This window comes from Prionailurus bengalensis, chromosome B1 (genome assembly GCF_016509475.1).
Source record: "Prionailurus bengalensis isolate Pbe53 chromosome B1, Fcat_Pben_1.1_paternal_pri, whole genome shotgun sequence".
Classification (NCBI taxonomy): Eukaryota; Metazoa; Chordata; class Mammalia; order Carnivora; family Felidae; genus Prionailurus; species Prionailurus bengalensis.
In genome coordinates this window covers 146,839,408-146,862,713 of record NC_057344.1, presented here as the reverse complement: position 1 = coordinate 146,862,713, position 23,306 = coordinate 146,839,408, and the positions used below count along the sequence as shown (strand labels likewise).

The 23,306-nt window shown below is 36.0% G+C and overlaps 1 protein-coding gene across 1 annotated transcript; it reads left to right on the top strand.

Annotated features, from left to right (window-relative positions):
- Positions 1-3,536: 3,536 nt before the first annotated feature.
- On the top strand, positions 3,537-20,812 carry ALB (albumin). The gene is made up of 15 exons (XM_043572492.1): positions 3,537-3,671; positions 4,436-4,493; positions 5,345-5,477; positions 7,233-7,444; positions 8,019-8,151; positions 8,978-9,075; positions 10,670-10,799; positions 11,733-11,947; positions 13,128-13,260; positions 14,554-14,651; positions 15,937-16,075; positions 16,664-16,887; positions 18,340-18,472; positions 19,091-19,156; positions 20,654-20,812. Exons 1-14 carry the CDS (start codon positions 3,593-3,595, stop codon positions 19,130-19,132), a joined length of 1,827 nt encoding a protein of 608 aa, XP_043428427.1. The 5' UTR covers positions 3,537-3,592; the 3' UTR covers positions 19,133-19,156; positions 20,654-20,812.
- The last annotated feature ends 2,494 nt before the right edge of the window (positions 20,813-23,306 follow it).

The window sequence follows — 23,306 nt, the reverse complement described above, 5'->3', positions numbered from 1 at the left end:
TGTGAAATTCACAGTAAATTCCACAGGATCAGTGTACCATGAGGAGAGGCAGAAATAGGGACCCTTCTGTCATGGGAGCTTTGGAGAGGGAGGGACTTAAGAGATGGAACAAGCCAAAGATAGTTATGTCGTGAGGTTATTATAATATAAATGTTCTCCTTGTCTTCTATGAAATCTCCAGCAAATTCTGTATTTCTCATTAATGAAGTGGGTATTTGGGGGGGATTGGCTTATGGAGGGAGATAAGGGGACAATTGATATTTGGATTACAATTTTTTAATTTGCCTTTAGAAATGTCTGTGTAAGTCTATACATTTTGAAAATTAATTTTCTGAATTTTTAATGGGAAATGTATTCTTCACAAGTGAATAAGAAATTAACTCAGTTAAATGTTTCAACTAGTTAGTTTGATGCTTCATGGTCTTTCACTTGTCTACTCTTCTATACTCCTTATGTAGCAGTGCAGGCCCTTCATGTCAGCTAGAACCTGCATATGTCCACAGGATAGTAGGAAGAAGGTTATGAAAAGATTTCCCTGTCTCCAATTTTCTCTCCAAATGGATCCAAATTTCTCATATTTTGGAATGACTTAAGTGTTTGTCTCTCGAAAGCTTCTGTTAAAATACTGAGGCTATTATTGGAGATGGTTTCCACATTGTTATGCATGCCTCACTTTATTTCAAGAGAAGGTAATCCAGTAGCAGTCATCTATTATAGAAAGAAACAGCATAAGGGCTGGACTAAGAAGATGGCCAGATGGAGGGAAACCTGGTTTGAATGACTTGGTGAGAAGCTTCAGGAATCCCAGAGGGTAGTAGAAAGGTATATATAGGTTTAAGGTTATGATGAAGGTGACAAGGAAGTGAGGGACTGGTCCAAAGAGTTGTTTCATGTGCTTCAAAACTTCCATTTCTATCTGGTCAAAAAAAAAAAAAAAAAAAAAAGAAGAAAAAGGATAAAGACTTAGATTTAATTTCCAGGTATATTTATATTTCAACTAAGCTATTTTTCCTGTTCTAAATGATCAGTATACTATTCTTTTCATATGAAGGAATTTTCTTACCTACTCTCTTTTTAAACTTCTCCAACAAAAATGGGAAAATGTCTAAAAATCATTGGAGCTAGTTTCCTATTTACTTAGAAACTAGATTCTGTAAGCCATATTTATAACTCTTGGTTTAAACATTTACATTTACTCCCATGCCAGAGTCCTTTGATGACTAACTAAACATAAGAGTTTAAAAGCTTGAAGAACAGAATATTTAGAAAAACTAACAAATATGTGGTTTTATTCCTTTCAATATAGAATGTACATGCAGAACTAATAGAAGATAAATGTAGGAATTCTTACTTTGGGAATCCACAAAATATAAATGTTCAAGTGTTTCTTATTAATTAAGATGGATTTTAAGCATGCAGATACTGTTAAGAATTAAATATTTTAATTTCTCAGCCATCTACTAATTTCTCATAAGGATATGTCCATGGAAACACCATATTGGTACCGTAAGGAAAAATTCTTTCAGGCATTTTCAATTTTATATTTGAAAGTTATGAGATCTTTATAAATATGGTAAAATCAATTCTAAGTTTCTAGAACCATGATGAATTTGATTTTTCTTTTGTGATCTATATTTACCATCGTATTACAATATAGTATTGCCGTGTAAAGTAGATGGAGAGACTAATATTATTTTCATTTGTTACATCAAAGAACATGCACAAAGTGTATGTGTGTATGACAAAGGCCTGTTTTTGTGATTTAGCGATACAATTATATCCAATGATGAGGACTGCCTGTTTGGTCAAGCCTTCCTCAAGGACTGATAGAAAAGCTAGGGTTGCACCCTGAATTCAAATAAAAGATGCTTACTCTCTTGGAAGACAAAAAAAATTACATATAATTTACCCAAAAAATTATTTTTTTCTATTTATAAAGTTAGAAAGTTATAAAATGGTATTCTTTTTAAATTTTCTAATATAGGCTTTTGGAATTAAAAATGGTTTTCTAGTCTATTCTATTCCATTTCTATCCTAATGGGAATAATTCTACAGGAAGATATTCTTTGATTTCTTTTTGTCTGTGGCGTGAAAGATAAGTATAGCTCCATTATTCAGCACTCCCTCGTGCTACTTAAGAAAACTCCGTATCTACCCATCTATCATCTATCTATGTATCTATCATCTATTACCTATTATCTCCTATTCCCTATCTAGGATCTCCTCTTCTGTGTTTGATTATCTAAGTAGCACCCATACCTGAAAATGACATAAAATAAAATATGATCATAGGAAGTGTATTCCTTTCATCATGTGACTGAATAAAAAAGGTAATGCTTCTCTTGGGGTATTTGTTAGTCTCTATGCCTCCGTGTTCCATACGACACTTGACTGCCAGTTTTGATCGACTTCGTTATTTAATTAAGTGAAATAACTGGCTTGAAACTAATTATTGCTTTGTAGTGTCAGACAAAGTCAATTTTCCTACTGGTTGAAATTTGTGGTTCTTTATCTTTAAAGCAAAAGGGCAGAGATAGAACAGCCCTTCACAGGTAGAGATCAGAATCTTGGGTGGGAAGAGTCATGTTTGCTTTGTTTTCAGACATAATGTTAAATTTGTTTTAAAATAAAAATAACATTAAAGAAGAACATGTGACTTTTTTTATTAAAAGGAAGAAAGGAAAAAAGTGTGAAGCAGGGATGGAAAGAATGTGATCCCTGGTGAAGGTTTAGGATTCTTATAACCTCTAGAGGTTTAATCAAGGCTCAACTTGCCCTGTGTATATTTTTATGGCAGAGATTGTCATTACTGTCACTGTGCCCATTTTCTTCCCCATGTCTCCTTAACTGAAAATTCTATGAGATATGCCTACAATGCATCTAAATATCCTGCCACAGAACCTGAATCATTTGTGGACCAGAGCTAGGATAAGAATGTAGACCTTCTGGACATCCACTTTAGTTGCTATTGTGGCTGTGGCTTTTTCTTAGCTTGCATCTGAGGTAACATCAACTTTTTTTTAGACAGAACATTTCAGGAGAATGAGAATGACATGGAAGCCCTCTTGTGTGTGTGTGTGTGTGTGTGTGTGTGCGCGCGCGTGCACGTGCAAATTTTTCATTACTTGATGATAAAAACATAGCTGGAGTTAGTAATAGATACAGTTCAAAGCTTAGCTCTTTTAGTAAGTCTTAATTTCTAATTTAAGTCATCGTTCTGGTTAGAATTTTGCACATATTAAAAATTAAAATATTCAAATGGCAAATCACAAATAAAGAACATGGTAATGAATAATAGGGACAAATCGTTTAAAGTCTTATGTAAAACTTGATGTTTTACATAACTAATGAATTGACAAGGTCTTGTGGAAAAAACAGTTCCAGATGGCAAACATACGCAATGGATTTAGTCAAACGATTTTTTTTTTTGGCAAGAATAATATGAATTTTGTAATCAGTTGGGGGCCAATGAAATACCAAGATGAGTCTGGTTAATAATCTACAATTATTGGTTAAAGAAGTATATTAGTGCTAATTTCCCTCTGTTCGTCCTACCTTTTCTCTTCTATCAACCCCACAAGCCTTTGGCACAATGAAGTGGGTAACCTTTATTTCCCTCCTCCTCCTCTTTAGCTCTGCTTATTCCAGGGGCGTGACTCGTCGAGAAGCACGTAAGAATTCTATTTTCCTATTATTCAACCTTTGTTTTATTTTCCTAGTAAAAGAATGGTTTTAGAAAACCCTGCATCTTTAAAGAAGTGTTTTCTGTTAGCATTTATTTCCAGACTGTGATGGTATTTTATATTTGTGATCCCTTAGGAAGTTATCTTATTAATATATTTCTAACGTCCTAGGTGAAAAAAATGGTGAGAATTGTTTAGTAGCTGCAATTTCCTTCTGCACATGAAGGAGCCGAGAGTGACTTTAACTTCACAGAATATAGTTTAATGTTAGAATTCATAGCTCCACATTCCCAAAGGCCTAGGTACTGCACGTTGAGATATAGATAGATAGATAGATAGATAGATAGATAGATACAGATATGAAAAAAAACCCAAAACAGAAACAAAACCCAAAACCTGTGTTGTTAATCTTATAAATAGAATTTATATTTTTCATTTCAGACTGTCCTGTCAGTAGCTTTTAATGGACACTGCAGGAGCATTAGATCTTATCCAAGTTTGAATATAAAGCTATAAATATTTAACAATTTTCATGATTTTTCAAATAGTATCTTTGGTGATAGAAGAACTCTTCCATTTTAATTCAGAACACATAGTTCACCATCATCCTCAGATTTTCTGTAGGGATCAAAGGCCAAGGTTTTGGAGCAAATGACTATCTAATTCGCATGGAGAGAAACACAAAAAGTAACATTATGACTAAGTTGTTTTCTTCAGAATGTAAACCTTTTTTTTTCTTTTCTCCTTTTCAGATCAGAGTGAGATTGCTCATCGGTTCAATGATTTGGGAGAAGAACATTTCAGAGGCCTGTAAGTTAAGATATTGAAGAGTCAAATTGAAAGTTTCTAATAGAGTTGGTTATTATTCTAAAGACCTTATATTCCCATATCATCAGAGTCCAGGCTCTAGAACAATACTATCCAATAGAATTTTGTGCATTGACGGAAATATTTTATATCAGTGCTGTTCAATATGGTAGCCACTGGCCACATGAGGCTACTGAATATGTTAAATGTGGCAAGTGCAACTGAGGATCAAAAATTTAAGTTGCATTTAATTTTAATTTATTTAAGTCTATACAGTCGCATGTGGCTACTGGCCACTTATATGGGATAGTGTACCTCTGGAATGCTTACATAACCTGCATGGTGGGAAAGACTTTAGTATATGGTTTCTTTTGCTGCTCACTTACTAAATTCCTTTACCTAGCAAATAGGTCTGTGGCTCTTGAGACCATTTTAATATTATTTAATCTAATAAAAAGTGAGAAAATGGTTTATTTTTTAAAGGTCAATTTCATGCTACAGTCTGATTAAATGAGAGACATGTGTGTGTGTGTGCGTGTGTGTTTAAATAGACAAAGGGCCTATGTAATGTCCCTAGTCCTCATAATTAGACATTTAGAATACAGTTTGCTTGCCTGCTCTGTTTGTGCATCTGCTGACATGCATGCACATCTATTTAAACATGGCATAAATACATGTCTTCTTTGCTTAGACAGCCACATATGGCTTCAGATAATAGCTGATGTGGATAGACTTTCTGGCTAATAGTAAGTTGTATAAAATATAGAACATATACACGATTGGTTGTTTAGCATAGCAAACTACTTTATATTAAAATTTCACCGTGTTTCATGTTTCTATGTCCTTTGTTTCAGGGTACTGGTTGCCTTTTCTCAGTATCTCCAGCAGTGTCCATTTGAAGATCATGTAAAATTAGTGAATGAAGTAACTGAGTTCGCAAAAGGATGTGTGGCTGACCAGTCAGCAGCCAACTGTGAAAAGTCACTTGTAAGTACATTCTGATTTTGACTATCATTTCTTCTTTTTGGTAGTCCTGATAATTTCAAAGGAAAAAATCCAAGTTTAGTTTCCTCAATTATTCCTTTGTAAGCAAGTCTCAAAAGCAAGGCTAGCTTTTGTTTCTTCTACAATAGAGGTGTTCTAGCTACAGCCAGAGGTTTAAAAACATTTCTTTTTTAAGACCACACACAATAGTGATAGTTTATTTGTTTCTTTATTATTTGTATTCAAGCTAATTAACATATAGTGTAGTCTTGGCTTCAGGAATAGAACCCAGTGATTTCTCTCTTACATATGACACCCAGTGCTCATCCTGAAAAGTGGCCTCGGTAATGTCCATCATGAATTTAACCCATCCCCCCACTCCCCTCCCCTCCATCAACCCTCACTTTGTTCTCTGTATTTAAGAGTCTCTTACGGTTTGCCTCCGTCTCTGTTTTTATCTTCTTTTACCTTCCCTTCCCCTATGTTCATCTGTTGAGTTTCTCAAATTCCACATATGAGTGAAATCATATGATACCTGTCTTTCTCTGACTGACTTATTTTGCTTAGCATAATACCCTCCAGTTCCATCCACGTTGTTGCAAATGGCAAGATTTCATTCTTTTTCATTGCCAATTTCTATTTCTTCTTCAGTGATAGTGTACTTAAATGGAAATTCGTTATTTGTAAAAGTCTCTTTTTAAAATCTGAAGTGTGCTTTCTATCATAGAGGCTAATAGCGAGAGCATGTTTTTTATCTTCAGAAGGCACTCATCTGATTTCTGTGTCAATTTTGTTACTTGGGTAAAATGATAGTATAAGTATCTAGTCCTCATTTTAGGGATAGTCATATTTTTACATACAATAAACAATCAGGGCATTTATTCATTTTGAAGAACTTAGAACTTGTGGTATTTCTAGGTGGGTCTTCAGTACAGGGAGAGGTTTGTTTCTTTCCCCATTCAATCTGTATATACCTTGCTGGGGGCAAGGTCAGTTTTTATTTATCAGTGAAGGCTTCCCTTCTCTTACTTCCTTCTTTCCACGTATCTTCCCCTCCAGGTAGAATCGGTACTTTAACTCAATATTTTTAACATGATCTTAGGACTCTAAATATGACCTCTAGAAATATATTTGCTTTGCAAATTAATTCTGTCTTCAGCAGTTTATTTTCCCTGGAGTTCCAATTACTTTCATGATAAAAATGAAGGGGGACAGAAAGAATACCTTTAATGGAATGTGTTTTGAGACAAATGTTTCTAGAATAAAAAAGATCTATATTTTCATATAATAGTTAATAAACAGTAAATTGTGTTACTCTTCCGTTTTTGAATGGCATCTACTTAAAAGCTGGACCCTCAGAAAAGAGCAGATCAAATGAGAAACTCTCTGAGTACTTTCTTTCCTCATGTGAATTCACCTACCACTTAGAAGACTATTTTCCCTTGATTTTTTTATTAGCTCTTCCAGCTTGTAGCCCGTAGAAATAGGAGCAATGTTCAGTCCTTAAAGCCATTGATTGTCTTGTTGCCTTTCCTTTTTATTCACTGTCAGTAATCATGTGATGGCTAATTCCTGCAAAAATTACATAGATGGTCAAATCCTGGGAAACTCTCTACACCTGAGGAAAAAAGTGGATGTTAAATTTACATGGTTTCCTAACCAAGGTTTACCGATACATGAAACTTTTTAGGCTGCTCTTTGGGTGCAAAGAAAACAAAGTACCTCCCCATGATTTGAAGTCTGCTCTCTTCCATTTAGCACGAACTCTTTGGAGATAAACTGTGTACAGTTGCCTCTCTTCGCGACAAGTATGGTGAGATGGCTGATTGCTGTGAGAAAAAAGAACCTGAGAGAAACGAATGCTTCCTGCAGCACAAAGATGACAATCCCGGCTTCGGTCAGCTGGTGACCCCAGAGGCTGATGCCATGTGCACTGCCTTCCACGAAAATGAACAGAGGTTCCTGGGCAAGTAAGTAATAAGATTTTTATGCTGCAAAATGAAACATTAGGAAATAGATCAAGGCTTATGATAACAATTGCTACCATAAAAAACATTTTCAGCATTAAGGCTTAGAAGCTTTCATTCTAATGATAATTTTCAAAGAAGTTATATTTGATACTACAAAATTCTCCATGATAAAAAATGTGATCAAAGATCTTTTGGAGTTCATTAAAACAGGACATGTTCTGTATAAAAAACTGAGATTGAGGTCTGTTAAAATATTATGAAGATATGTATTTACTCTCAGAGCTGATTTTGTTTTAGTCAAAAACATTATATTACCAAAATTTAACCATTTTATACATTTGTGTGGGTATATGTGTGTACATATATATAAAACTTTATACATATATAAATATATATATATAATTTATATGTATAAGTTTAGCCTTTTCACGGATTTACAGAATGACAAAGTCAAGGTCATCGTGTGCAAATTGAGATTAACTGGTAAATTAGATGAGATTGTTGATTACAATTGTTCCTGTAATATTGTTTGCTGCAGAAACATGACTGCCTGTTTTTCTTTTTAAACATGTAGATACTTATATGAAATTGCCAGAAGACATCCTTACTTTTATGCCCCAGAACTCCTTTACTACGCCGAAGAATACAAAGGAGTTTTTACAGAATGCTGCGAAGCTGCAGATAAAGCTGCCTGCCTGACACCAAAGGTATTCCTCAGAACAGGAGGGCCAACTCATAACCAAACCTCAGACTTTGCACATCATGTGGCTAGATTTAGGGAACGCCTGTCTCTGATACAAACTTCTTTACATGGACAGAAAAGCCTCCCTCGCTCTTAACTCCCCCAAAGATCTTTCACCCTCTTTGAAGACCTATGACCTCCTCATTCCTCCTTCTCAGATTTGCCATGGTGGATCTGATAGAGGAAATCACTGTGTATGTGTCTAAATATCCTGCGTCTTTTATGGCGTGGGTCACTACAGTGACATACAGAAACTCATCTGTAAAACTGCACAGCAAGGGGCCACAGTTTTGTTAATCTTTTCACGAGCCTTTTTTCTACTGGGTAGGGAATTCGAAGGAGATAATTCAACTGCCTCTAGAAGGCTGGGTTTATTCACCCATTCCATAAATATTTATTATGGACTGTATTCTCTGAGGAGCTTATTGATGTTGTGAGAGTTGGTGGAGGAGGGGTTGAGATCAATTGTAAGTGAAATCAAGAAGTCAGAAAAATTGTATTCCCTGGGATATTAGTGTACTCTGTGCCTCCACATTTCCCTTCAGGTCCCTTTTCCCTGGAGAAGCCTCCATGCTGGTTCTTAACCACCTAGAGGCTTACGCTATGACCAGACTGATTGTCCTCCTCCTCCATAGCAAAATAATTATTTGCCAATAGTAAGCACTTGGGAATTTAGGTGTAAATGATCTCTTTAAAATTCCATGTGGCACAGTCTTATCTGAACTTATGAAGGGGTGTTTCGCATGGAATTTTCCTTTTCTAATTTTTCCCAAATCATTTCTTTTTTGCAGATTGATGCTTTGAGAGAAAAAGTACTGGCTTCATCCGCCAAAGAGAGACTCAAGTGTGCCAGCCTCCAAAAATTCGGAGAAAGAGCTTTCAAAGCATGGTATTTTAAACTTAGTTTGAATCTTTGTAATGATGTAGATGATTATGGTTCAGATGACAAAAATGTACATTTATGTGGCACCTTATGTGATGCTTTCACACGCATCTTTTCGGTTGTTTAAAAGGCAGAAATTAACAGCAGTGAAAATCAGAACATCAGTGACAATTCCTCATAATTTTTTTAATCATATTTTTTCTAAGTCGTCAAAGAATTTAGAGGGTATCTTTTTTTGTCTTTAAGGTATCTAATCTCCCACTTATTTACAAAAACTAAAGATCCCTTTCTAATGATCCAGTATTTTTACAGAGCAGTAGTCAGTGTCTTCTACTGAATTTAACCCACCCTCCCCATCCATTATGTGGAAATATTTGTCCTTTTATGTTCTGATAATTCAATTTAGCCATCGAGGTTAGTATTCATTTTCTTATAGCTTCAGCTCTGTCGTGAATCTCTTGTTTTTGTCTGGGCCTCTGTTTTTATATTACTTCGCTGGTGGAAGGAACATTCTTCAGTTTCTAAGCCAAGAGAAATCCCCTCTCCCCTATTCCTCACATGGTAGTCAACAATGAATCAACAGCAACAGGAGAGGAATGAGAATAATAGACATTCTGCGAGCTCTCTAGATACCATCACTTGAGCTATCTTTGCCTGCCGTGTCTCCCATCCACTCCACCAAAATCAACTAACTCAGTAAATAAAACAACCCTAACAGGAAATGGTAAACAATTAAACAAGCTGTGATTGGTCTGGGGGAAGAAGAAGCTTTGAACAGATTTAGGAGACTCTGACTTGATTTGGGAAGGCATACGGATATTCGCCTTTTACATGTCATACAGTTTAGACACTGTGTTGGATCAATTTCTTGGTGAAAGTGTGCTTAATCAAAATTCCCTCATTTTGTAGAAGTTATGAATTTCTTTTTTCTCAGACACCTTTAGAAGTCAGGGAGCTCGATTAAAAAAAAGATAACAGGAGTTTGCATGGCATGTTCTGGTTTGTAAAATGTTTTTGCATGGATCAACTAACTTAATCCTCACATCAGTCCTGCAATTTAGCATGCTGTTGTGACTGGGTAGAGGCTGAGTCTTGCCTAGGGTCCCACTTCTAATAGGTGATAAAGCCAGATTGAGAAACCAGGTCTGGGCTCCAAACTTGATGCTTCTCCACATGTTGCCTATTTTATTTCACTTTGTTTTTTAAAGATTTTATTTTTAAGTAATCTCTACACCCAGAGCAGGACTTGAATTTACAACACTGAGATCAAGAGTCACAAACTCTTCTGACTGAGCCAGCCTGGTGTCCCTTATGTTGCCTCTTTTAGAATCTCTTCTTGATTTTTGTTTTTATGAATGGCTGGACTTCTATCCAACACACACACTCTTAAAATGGCTAATTCTGCCCTAAAGAAATATTTTGTCCTAAGATAACCATCTGGTTCAGAACTAGCATTAAAAAAAAAGAACCAACAAATTTTACAAATTATTTCTTTATGCTGTTTTGTCCTGAATTTTCTTGGTTCAAGTAGTATTTTCCTAGTGATTTCACATAAAATATTGCATGTTATTAATGTTTGGATGGGAAATTTTCTTCTTAGGTCAGTAGCTCGTCTGAGCCAGAAATTTCCCAAGGCTGACTTTGCAGAGGTTTCCAAGTTAGTGACAGATCTTGCCAAAATCCACAAGGAATGCTGCCATGGTGACCTGCTTGAATGTGCAGATGACAGGGTAAAGTATACTCTTTGGTAACACACATGGTTCAGTTGGTAGTATGAATTTGCTTAGTATTATTCGTGAAGCTGACAGTGGGTTGAGATTGTTTTCTATGCACAATCTGCTCAATTCTTTGCCTGCCTTATGGTACTTTTTTGTTGTTGTCATTTATTTAAACCTGGCCACCTCACTCATGAAATGATCTGATAAACGCATTCACTAATTTGTAACCCTTTCAGTCATATTCTGAGAACAAAGGCTTTCACTGAAGTAGGACAGCTGGTAGAAAGGTAGATTTCAAAGAAAACTTTTTTGGGAGGTGGGTGGAATTGGAGAAGGGCTAGTTGCTAAAGAGATCTTTGGAAATTATGTAATTTTTTGCCCCTCTATATTCTCTTAGTTAACCATCTTTGTTAACTATGCAAATATTTAGCATGAGATCTCTTTTCCCCAAACTTGAAAATATGACCAAATACCAGAATCCTAATCTCTCAGGATACTTTCTGGAAAATTTAAGGCAAATATTTTACGTGTGTAAATAGAAACGGTGACTATGGTCTTGACTAGTTTTTCAAAAAATATCTCATATTTTATTTAGTTATCTGGTTTCAAAATGCCTGTACTTAATTTGAGGGAAATATTTGGAAAAATAGTACTGAGTTTTAATTTAAAAATTTAAATGCCTTAGTGGTAGAAATATAAAATTAATGATAACCAATATGGGCCCCTGTTACTGACCGGTCTTTTGTAATCAAGTGGAAATATTTTAGTAATTCTATCCGAGTCTCTAGTCTTGGGAGCACAGACTGAAAGTGTTCATGGAAGGCATGTTGGTATGTGTATGGTCTTAGAATACAATAAAGATGTTTTGCCAACATAATAAAGGTCTGAGGAGAAAGTGTAGTGATGTCAATTTACATTGAAAAATTTTTATCAACCTGCTTACAGGCGGATCTTGCCAAGTATGTATGTGAAAATCAAGATTCAATCTCCACTAAGCTGAAGGAATGCTGTGGTAAGCCTGTGTTGGAAAAATCCCATTGCATCAGCGAGGTGGAAAGAGACGAGTTGCCTGCTGACCTGTCCCCGTTAGCTGCTGATTTTGTTGAAGATAAGGAAGTTTGCAAGAACTATCAGGAGGCAAAGGATGTGTTCCTGGGCACGTAAGTGGATAAAGAATAATCCCTCCATAGCTTTTCTATGGTCTCAAGATTCAGGAAGAGATACTAGGCTTTCCTTTGGCATTGCTACAATTTCTGTGTTGTCTACAATACTTCTTAATCCTTGCCTCTTCTAGTTTTTAAGTTTTTTTTTTTTGCAAAAGTTAATTAGTTTTAAAAGTTATTATAAACTAATACATAGTTATGGTAAAAACTCAATCAATAGAGAATAGGGAAGAGGAGGGAAGTAGTAAAAGTTTCTATCCTTGCCCCCATTCCATTCCTTTTCTCCTCAGGGATATTTCTGGAAATACCTCTAGGAACATTTGTATATACATAAATTATACACATATTATTCATTCAAAGAGTATTTCTTGAACTTACTACAATATATATGTGTGAATATACATAATACATCTTTATATCTCTGTATATCTGTATCTATTTATCTACCTACCATTTATCTATCTATATAAAAAAATATAAAGAGAAGTTGGAATCTGCTTTATATTTGGTTGTTCATAAAGTCTGCTTTATACTTGGTTGAACAGACCAGAAATAACAGTAGCGTGGCAGGGCAGCATGAAATTCTGTGACAAAATAAATGATTACATATAGTCAGTAAGTGGGGTGTTAGACTTTGCATTTCTGTTGTTGGATTATAACAGTGTAATGTGCACTATGTATTTTACATAAAGATGAAAGATTTTATTCATGCAGTGGGGAAAAAGAAAAAATTAAGAATATATCTCTATTTATCTATCAGAACCTTTTTGAGATATAGTCCAAATTATAAAAAAAATACATAATAAAAACAGGAGTCACTCATCAAACATTTAATATGTGCCAGACAGGGTATGCTTTGCATTGATTATGTCATGCATTTCTTGCAACCCACCTTGTGAGATAGGTGCTGTTATTATCTGCATTCTACAGAGAAGGCAGCCAAGTCTGTAATAGTTTTAATAAGTTGCTTAAGGTGACATAGTAAAATAGGTGACATAGCCAGGATTTGAATGCAGGTAGCTTTAGTTCTGAACCCCAGACTCTTAGTCATTAACCTTCCTTGCATGGGGTCTAGTCGAACTCAGATCTTTGGGATATGAGTTACTCTTGAGGCTAGTTAGGTGATTTGTCTTGCTCATTCGTCCAATTAAATCTATTTTATTTTCATCTGAATTAGGTTTTTGTATGAATACTCAAGAAGGCACCCTGAATACTCTGTCTCATTGCTACTGAGACTTGCCAAGGAATATGAAGCCACCCTAGAGAAGTGCTGTGCCACCGATGATCCTCCTGCTTGCTATGCCCATGTGGTAGGTTTCTCAAGGGAAAAAAAAATGGAGCTGTCTGGCTGGTGAGCCTTCATAATGAGAAAGAAAAATAATGCAAGAATGTAAATTGTTAAATAGTGCAACTTATATCTTTTCTTGACATGGCTTTAATTCTGTGCTCTTAAACATTATAGGAAAAATAGATGGCTAATAAGACTTAGAATAGCCTAGAAGGGAAAGATCTAAAGGGTGCAACCTCTAATTTCAAAAAATCTTGACCACGCTTTTTTCTTTTTTGTGTTCCTGGGAACAAAATAAGATAAATATTAATTTCAATTAAGGGACTTAGATATATAGTTAACCGGATTCCAAGATTGATCAAATATCAAGAAGTAGAGTCTTAGAATGTTATCCAGCTGTACATTGTTTACTTTATTGTAAATGCTGGTAAACAGTGGTTAATAAACAGTTTTATATTCCTTAAAAAAAGAATTGGCATCTTAAGGAAGACTGTGAGATCTAGTCATCTAGAATATTTTCAAAATTTTTGGAAAAAGTTTAGGAATTGTCTTACAAGAATTTATGTAAGGAGAGAAAACCTGTTCTGGAGGATTTTTGCCATATTTAGCCATCCCCAACAGATTGTAACATGTTGAAGATAGTTAGCACTCCTGGCATATACAGTGGTTTCCAAAATTCAGAATCAAAGAAAAGTCATTCTTTGCTCTACCAAGAACCTACTCTATGCCAGGTACCATACTGGAGTCCTTGACCAAGGTAAAAATCTCTTATCTCAGGGAGCTCAGAATCCAACTAGAGATATGGTTTAATGATAATGATACATAAAGTCATAGCCATCATTTATTGAGCTTTTATTATCTTCCAGGTACTGTTTTAATTGTATTAACTCAAGTGGTTTATAGAACAATTCTCTGAGGTGAATACCATCTTCATCCCCATTTTGTTTATTTATTTTTCTTTTTTTCTCTTATTTTTATTTTATTTTATTTTATTTTTTCATCCCTATTGTAGAGGTAAGGGTTCTGAACCTTGGATATGGAAAGTAAAGTTACATAGTTAGAAAATGGGTCAAGTGGCCTGGCTCAAAAACCAGCAGTAGCACACTAGAGCCTGAGTTTCTTAATCCCTTTTACTATACAGTCTCACCAAATAAAATAAATATTTTGGACATATTGTAATAGATTTGGCATCAAAGATCTAATTAATGACTTTGGGCAAAGGGTGGAAGGATCTCTTTCTGCCTAGAAGGATGAAAAGCAACCTTTGTATGGTCCTGAGGTAGAATTCTGTCAACACAATTCTGTTCTCTTTCAGTTTGATGAATTTAAACCTCTTGTGGAAGAGCCTCACAATTTAGTCAAAACAAACTGTGAACTTTTTGAAAAACTTGGAGAATATGGCTTCCAAAATGCGTATGTATTTTTGTTTATCGGCTGATTATTTTCTTGATCAATTTGTAATTTATTAAAACTTAATATAGATACCATTTATCATAGAGATTTTAATCACGAAAATACAGTATATATTTCTCATCTCTCTCCATCAAGAAAAACTGGAGGAGGAGACAGAAAATGGTTAATGGGATGGAGAATCCTATGTTTGAGTGTGGTTTAAAAAATTGGTCTCTTGAGATTGGAAAGGAAAATACCACATCTTGGAATATAGGAGCTGAGGATGCCTCTTGAAGGTTAAAGAACAGCTTATGGGCAAACAAAATACAGTGATGCTTTACAAAGGAGGAAATGGTAGGCTTTGAATGATAGTAGCTCGAGAAGTAATATATAAGCCGATGGACAAATGGCCTGATCTACTAGAGCCTTATCTATGGAGGTAAAGACAAGAAGAGACACATCATTCAGTAGATATTTATGTTAGCACTCTTCTAACTATGGGTATTAGGGATAACAACAACAATGAACCAGGTATAGTCTCTTCCTTTTAGTAGATTATAGTCATATATGACTTTCAGTGGTGATTGGAATTCTGAGTAAATGATTACTATGTGCTAGATATCATGCCAGGTTGATTGCATGCTTTTTAAAAATTTTAATTTAATACTTGTACCATCCCTATTGAGTCAGGTATAGTTTCTCCCATTTTATAGATGAGAAAATTTATACATATCTTTCAAATTTAGCACAAGGCTGATATATATCAAGCTGTCAGTGGGTTTTATTGAAAGAAAGAAGCAATTAATAAATATACTAGTGTCACCGAATTCTAATAAGGTCAGTCACTTTCTTAAGAGTATACAGCACAGGGGCGCCTGGGTGGTGCAGTCGGTTAAGCGTCCGACTTCAGCCAGGTCACGATCTCGCAGTCCGTGAGTTTGAGCCCCGTGTCAGGCTCTGGGCTGATGGCTCAGAGGCTGGAGCCTGTTTCCGATTCTGTGTCTCCCTCTCTCTCTGCCCCTCCCCCGTTCGTGCTCTGTCTCTCTCTGTCCCAAAAATAAATAAACGTTGAAAAAAATTTAAAAAAAAAAAGAGTATACAGCACAGGTGGAATCAAAGATAGGCTTACCTAGTTACTCAGGACAAGGTCCTCCCCCATGCTATTCCACTGACCTGGATATGGAGATAATTTTATGAACAGAAAGTCATTTTGTTGATTTTGGCTAAGTGTTCTTTGTTTGACCTGCTGTGTTTGAGAAAGACAGTTTCTTGCCTGGCTGAAAACACATGGATTATTTTGTTATAGGCTCTTAGTTCGTTACACCAAGAAAGTACCTCAAGTGTCAACTCCAACTCTCGTGGAGGTCTCAAGAAGCCTAGGAAAAGTGGGCAGCAAGTGTTGTACGCATCCTGAATCAGAAAGACTGTCCTGTGCTGAAGACTATGTGAGTCTTTTAAGTACAATAAGTTAAGCATGATGAATTTTTGCCGTTAGATATTGACAAAGCTAACTTTCAGAAGCAGGCTGGACTACATGTGCTTGCATGCACATGTGTGTATATGTGTGGTAGTGGCCGCCAGGACTTGGCCACTTATATTACCCAGGCCATCACAGTGAGAATTTGTATAAGATCCCCAAAATGATAAATTGTTTTGAAAAAAATTCCATGAGTTTTCAATGTTTCCCCTGGCATTTAAAAATCTTTCTTAATCTTTGGGGTCTTTTTTTAAAGTATAAGACTGTTTCCTTCCCACTCCAACACATATCTCAGGACTCACATCAAATTATTTTAATCGTTATTTTCTCAAGTGAATAATTCTTAAAATGTAGACATATTTAAAGGAGAAAATACTTTAAAAAGTCTCTTATTACTTGTAGTTCTTAAAGATAAGCAAATCGCTACCTCAAATCAACCTTGGATTCAGTCTTGCTAGTTAATATATAACATGTTTTTTCGTCCATTGGAAAGTAGAGGCTCATGGAAAACTTTTATTATGCTTTTTCAATTTTTGCTCTTCCACCTGTTCTTTAGCTGTCCGTGGTCCTGAACCGGTTGTGTGTGTTGCATGAGAAGACCCCCGTGAGCGAGAGAGTTACCAAATGCTGCACAGAGTCCTTGGTGAACAGACGACCATGCTTTTCTGCTCTGCAAGTCGATGAAACATATGTTCCCAAAGAATTTAGTGCTGAAACATTCACCTTCCATGCAGATTTATGCACACTTCCTGAGGCTGAGAAACAAATCAAGAAACAATCGTAAGTAGTGTTTCATTACTGTAAGCATTTATCATTTTGAGAGTGAGAATTGTAAATTGAAATGAGTAACTTTTTCTGAAGCAGTGATTATATTCCTTAGAAAAGAGTATTTAATTAAGTATTGGCCTTAGTAAGCTGATTAAAGTGTCAAGAATAAAATGGATAGCTTTTTGTTTTCCTAGCAAAAAACCTCTATATTACAATCTTGCCTACAAATCATTCAGAATAATCTTGTGGATAAAAGCTGCAGTGGAATAATGTTTTAAGATGAGTCCAGTAGAAAAAGATTAACAGTTAACTGATACATTTGTGCAAAGAGCAAGTTAGTTAGTAGAAAGAATTGGTGAATTTATTTCTAGGCATGAATGGCTATTTTAAGTTTGTTCTATGGCAGCCAACAGACAAGGCAAATCCCCAAGATATAACTTTTGAGAATGGAACTTGGGTGGAAACCATATAGAAAAAAGAGTTCTGAGGCTTGATGCCCTACTGATGTCACAGGAGTTAAAAGTGCATGACATTTAGCACCACAAAGTTGCTATCATCTCTCGAGGTTCTAATCATAGTCATAGATTTATGAGTAATATTGCAAAACTTATCATACCCATGTGACTCTCTCTCTAGTACTATTATCTCTGCAGATGTCAGTGAGAGAGAACCATCACCTCCCAGAAGTTTGATTAGTTTTATTACTGATGGCCTTCCCAGTATTAACTGAATGGAGTAAATTTCACAGACCAAATATAAAGATTCTTAGAAACTTTTTAGATGAAGTCCAACAAGACAATTAAACTTTTAAGGATCAGTTTTAGCTCTTAAATCACTATAAAATTCAATTCAATATTGTATAACTTCTAAAATGTGAAGAATGTAAAAATTCAATGACCTATCCTTTCTAGACATTTACGGTAAAGAGATCTATTGATTTATTGAGATTTATTGACACTAGATGTGCTGAGCAATTTACATTGATTATCTCATTTGATCCTTCCACCAACCCTAGGAAGGAAGATTTTATTCTCATTATGCAAATGAGAATATTAAAGCTTATTGTGGTAAGCCTGAGCCTCAAGCTCAGAATTACCTCACTCCAAGACTTATAAACAATAATACAGCTATCTTTACCGTCTCCATTTTTCTTTTTCCTTTTTTTTAATTGAAGTGTAGTTGACATGCAATGTTACATTAGTTTAAGGTGTACAACATAGTGATTTTACAAGTCTATACATTCTGCTGTCCTCACCACAGGTCTAGCTCCCCTCTGTCACCACACAACACTGTTACAATACCAATGACTGTATTCCCTAAGCTGTCATCTTTTATTCCTGTGACTTATCCATTCCATAAGTGGAAGCCTACATCTCCCACTCTCCTTCCATCTCCATTTTTCTTTATGTGAGTAAACTTTTTTCTGATTTTTATCGTTCTTGTTTTGTTTTCATTCAAATGCAGTGCACTTGTTGAGCTGTTGAAACACAAGCCCAAGGCAACAGATGAACAACTGAAAACTGTCATGGGGGATTTTGGAAGCTTTGTAGACAAGTGCTGCGCAGCTGAAGACAAGGAGGCCTGCTTTGCTGAAGAGGTGCTGGACTTTCTTCATTTTCATATGGCTGATTTCCTTTGTTGTTATGTTCGATCAGGCGAGGGCTTAGGGCTTCATCTATCTTAGGGATACTCTGTACATTTAGGATCAGAATCTTATTCCACATACAATTACCCAACAAAATTACTTAAATAGCTCTTGTTTTTGTTTTATCTCCTGCCTCACTGGAGCATATTGGGAAATGTTTACAGTATTTGTTCTGTTTCCAAAGTTGTGATATTTATGAATATAGATAGATATTTGTGAGGCTCAAGTCTTTGGTAGAGATAGCATGAAGCCAGAACACTAATTTATTTAAACATGTTCTTGAAAAATGCTGGTTTGTAACTTGGTTGAATCTGAGTTTGATTTTACAGGTTAATGGGGGAAGTTTATATTTACTGTTTCCCTCTATGACTTGACAGTAATGTTTTTATTCCTTTGGGAACAGTGGATGTCAGTAAGCTTCCTTGTAGATATTCTAGTACTAAACTGGAATTAAAGAATGTGATGCATGTAAAATTAGTTTGTAATCACAAATGGCTGTATAAATGTTAATTTTTTATCCTAATAGTGATGCTAATATTTTCCCCAAATCTGTCATTTTTCTTTACTTAGGGTCCAAAACTTGTTGCTACAGCTCAAGCTGCCTTAGCCTAAAACAACACAATCACAACATCTCAGGTAACTATACTTCGCATTATTTTTTTAAAAAAAGTAATTATAATAGTTATTTTTAAAATAGCAAAGATTGCTATTTACCAAGAGCCATATAGGCCAGTGCCAATCACTGTTCTAAGACCTTTATATATATTAATTTATTTAATTCTCACAATAGTTGTCTGAATTAAGTGCCATTATTTTTCCTATTTCACAGATGAGAAAATGAAGGCACAGATCACAGCATAGTTTCCATAATTTACCCAAGGACCACCCAGCTAGTGAGAGGTGGAGCCACAATTCAAAATCCAAACCAAAGCTTGAGAATTAACCACTGTCCTGTTCTGACCTATTATGACATAGTAGACAGAATCACTAAACCAAATGATGGCTCAGCAGTGGGGTACTTAGGTGTTAGGCTGGACCATATGCAAATGCATTTTTTAAAGATGAAAACCAATTGCATAGTAATGATTTCACATGGTACAACCTAATAGCCCAGTAACAAAGTAATTTCATTGGAGAATATGGTAGATCTACTGTACGTGAACTTGCACTTTATAGTGATTAATTTGCTACTAAGGTGCACTTCAAAATTTAAATGTTTAAACATAAACATGTTTCAGTGATTTGGGTTGTAATATTTGGGGGGAAATTAAAAAATAGAATCAACTCTCTTTTTTAATTTGTAAATTATTTATTTATTTATTTATTTATTTATTTATTTCATTTTATTTTAGACCGAGAGAGTAAGCAGAGGAGGGGCAGAGGGAGAGAGAGAGAGAGAGAGCGAGAGAGAGAGAGAGAGAGAGAGAGAGAGAGAGAGCTTTAAGCAAGCTCCACACTCATCACGGAGTCTTACAGAGGGCTTGGTCCCACCACCCTGGGATCATGAGTGGGATCAAGAGTTGGATGCTCAACCAACTGAGCCACCCCGGCACCCCTCAACTCCCTTTTTTTTTAAAACAAATTGTCCAACTATTTTCTAACATGAATTTATTTTCATATTTTCCAAACTGACTGTAAGGTCTACCACCTCTACTTGGTTGTCACTTACTCTCTGCCCACTTGATAATACCTACATATTGTGCGTTCGGATGAGGAAGTAACTTTGTATCTCTGTAAATTTGACCTTTTCAAAATGTGATTTGTTTTATTGCTAAATGGCAAGAATTTCTTCTGAAAGGTATTACTTTGAGAAGGCACTTGTTTTGTTGGTTATTAACGTAGGTAACAAGCAGGAGTTAAGTAAGTGACCCTGAGGAGGGATGATGAAACCCGGGACCTTGAAGCCTGAGGAGCTTATGACATCAGTGATGAAGTGAGGACTTTACAACACTTATCGGTGTGTCCTCTCCACCAGCCCAACAGAAGAATCAAGAGTCCAGGACAGGCTGAAGGGCTTTCATTGGTAGAAATTGCAGGAAGGCAATCTAAGCAATTTACTATTCACTTGAATAGGTTTGTCAAACACATGCCATTTTACTAACAGTATTTATATCTGTCTTTTTGTTTTTTCAGCCTGCCCCGAGAATAAGAGAAATGAAGATCTAGAGCTTATTCATCTGTTTTTCTTTTCTGTTGGTGCAAAACCAACACCCTGTCTAGAAAACACACATTTCTTAAACATTTTGCCCTTTTTCTCTGTGCTGTAATTAATAAAAAATGAAAATAATCTAACATAATTGTCCGAGGCTGTTATGTTTCACAGATGAATCGCCATCTTGAAAATTTTTGTAGGTTCTGTACAAGTCCCACTGGCCTCTCTTTTCGCACTTTAGTCTTGTTCTTTGGGGGCTAATTGATGAAAAGAAACATGAATATTCTCTTGAGTCATGGATTATAAACATTCAAAGCAATATTTTAACATTATGATCATTCTGAATGAAAAAATGAAAACTAGTATGGGCAAAGCCATGAGAACATGGCTTTTCAGTACTCCGAGGACTAAGAAATGTGAGGGACAAAGAGGTTAGAAGTAATTATAAGGATGGCTAATTGAACTGAAAAAAAAAAAACAGGCTAGATAGAAATTTAAGCCAGTTTACGATGACAATACACGAAGTGTAAGAAGTTTAAGAAGTTTGGAGAAGCACTGTTGGGGGAGGGGACAGAAGATCTGGACAAAAGTACAAGAGAGAGTGAGCCAGATATATAGGAGTAAGGGAGTGCAAGAATTGGAAAGTAAAATGTTCTTGTAAAAATTGAGATGTTATACTCAATACCTAACCCCTTATCCCTGTTCCCAGAGGCAACCACGGATACCAGAAATTATCTATGAATTTATATACTTTTTAAAATGAATTTACATACCTAAAGTCATTTATAGCCTTATTAGTTTTATTGTGCTTTAGGAATTTTTATAGAATTGGTTTCATATGTACATGCCATCAACAACTTGCTTATTGTGTCCCTAATAATGTTACTTTATAGTTTCATTATAAGTATGAAGTTTACAAAAGATTTTAGTACCAAGTTAAAAACGGATCCTTCCATTTCTGGAATGTTTCATTCCACAGTCCCCCACCTCCCTATCCCTACCCATTCTCACCCACCACTTACTTTAGCCTCATCACTGACTATATCAAATACTTTTCCACACTGGAAGTAATCATCACAAAGTTGGGAGAGAGCCCAGAAGGGGAGAAGTGGAGATGGTAGGCACTGGCCGGCCCATCAAAGGCCCAGGAGGAAGATCTAGAAATTTTGAATAAGATGTTTTCATAGAACTGAACCCACATGGGATAAAGTCTGGGGGCCCTGTCTGGATGGCATTGCCACCTTGACACTGAAGGAGGACTTCAGACTTTCGGAGACAGATCCTATGAAACATGGAACTCCCAGAGTCTGGCTTCCCTGCTTCCCAAGGGGTCAGATTCCCCCAGGGAATTCAGACATTTGAGCCTGCGTGGCCCAGGAGCCCAAGGATGGCTCTGTTTCTGAGAGGGCAGCCTGGACAGCACATCATTCAGGCTGGACAGTTGTTGCAGTGTGCTCTTTGCTGCACAGTGTACCTGATTGGGCCACCAGAATGGTGCAGACACAGTGATGTGTGTGTGTGTGTGTGCGTGTGTGTGTGTGTGCTTGTGTGTGCATGTGTGTGCACGTGCGTGTGTGTGTGCGTGTGTGTGAGGTGCTCTTCATACCGTATCAGGGAACACATGATATCTGTATGATTTGTTACCAGGGATGTTAAGATCAAGCACTTGTTTGAGGTAGCGTTTGCCAGATTACTCCGTTGTAAAGTTATTTTTCCCTTTACATACTGTCTTTTTGGAAGCCAGTCACTGAATCTAGCCTACACTTAAAATGAGGGAGGGAGAGGATGAAGCTCCTGGAAGTGCGAGTATTGACAGGCATTATTTAGAATTCTTCTGTAAGAAAGATTTGTCACTTCACTCTATTAATGTATTCATTCACTTTATATATGAATTCATGTATATTTGCTTTGTACTTTGGGTTATAATTCAATGTTACATTATTTACTTTGTTACTCAAATTATTTTGGCTTTGGCCTTTGTGAGTTCTTTCAGTTGGCTTCTGGGTCCCTTTGATATGCCACCGTACTTTGTTTTTTGAACACTACTTTCTGGCACTTTGAGATACTCCAGGCCCATCTTATTATTTTCCCTTCCCCCAGACCTGGAAAACAGCCATTTCTTCAAGGAGCCTTGGTTCTATTTCACAGATAATGGTATTTAGACAATGATCTGAGTACTGGTTGCAATTGCTGTTAGTGAGGTATCACTGCTTCTAGACTCTTTCAGGGAACAGAGCTAAGAAATGTAGGTGTGTATACTAACGCATGTATACACACGTACCTGTAATTATTTCTGTATCATCTGTTATCTATCTATCTATCTATCTATCTATCATCTATCTATCTATCTACCTATCATCATTTATCACCTATCTATGTACATATGAGTTCGTGCTGATGTCTCTGACTACTCCAGAAATGCAAAGTTCACTCAAGTCTTTCTCTTCCTCATATTTGTTACTTCCCTCTTTGATAGGGAGAAACTTGGCTCCCATTATCTACCATGTGTTTACTTATTTGCTCAACACCAGGATACGTATGAAGGAGTTTCAAATTTATTGGCATATATCTCCATATGAAACAAATTTACCAACTAGAGTACGGTGTATATACAACTTATAATTTCCAGTCAAT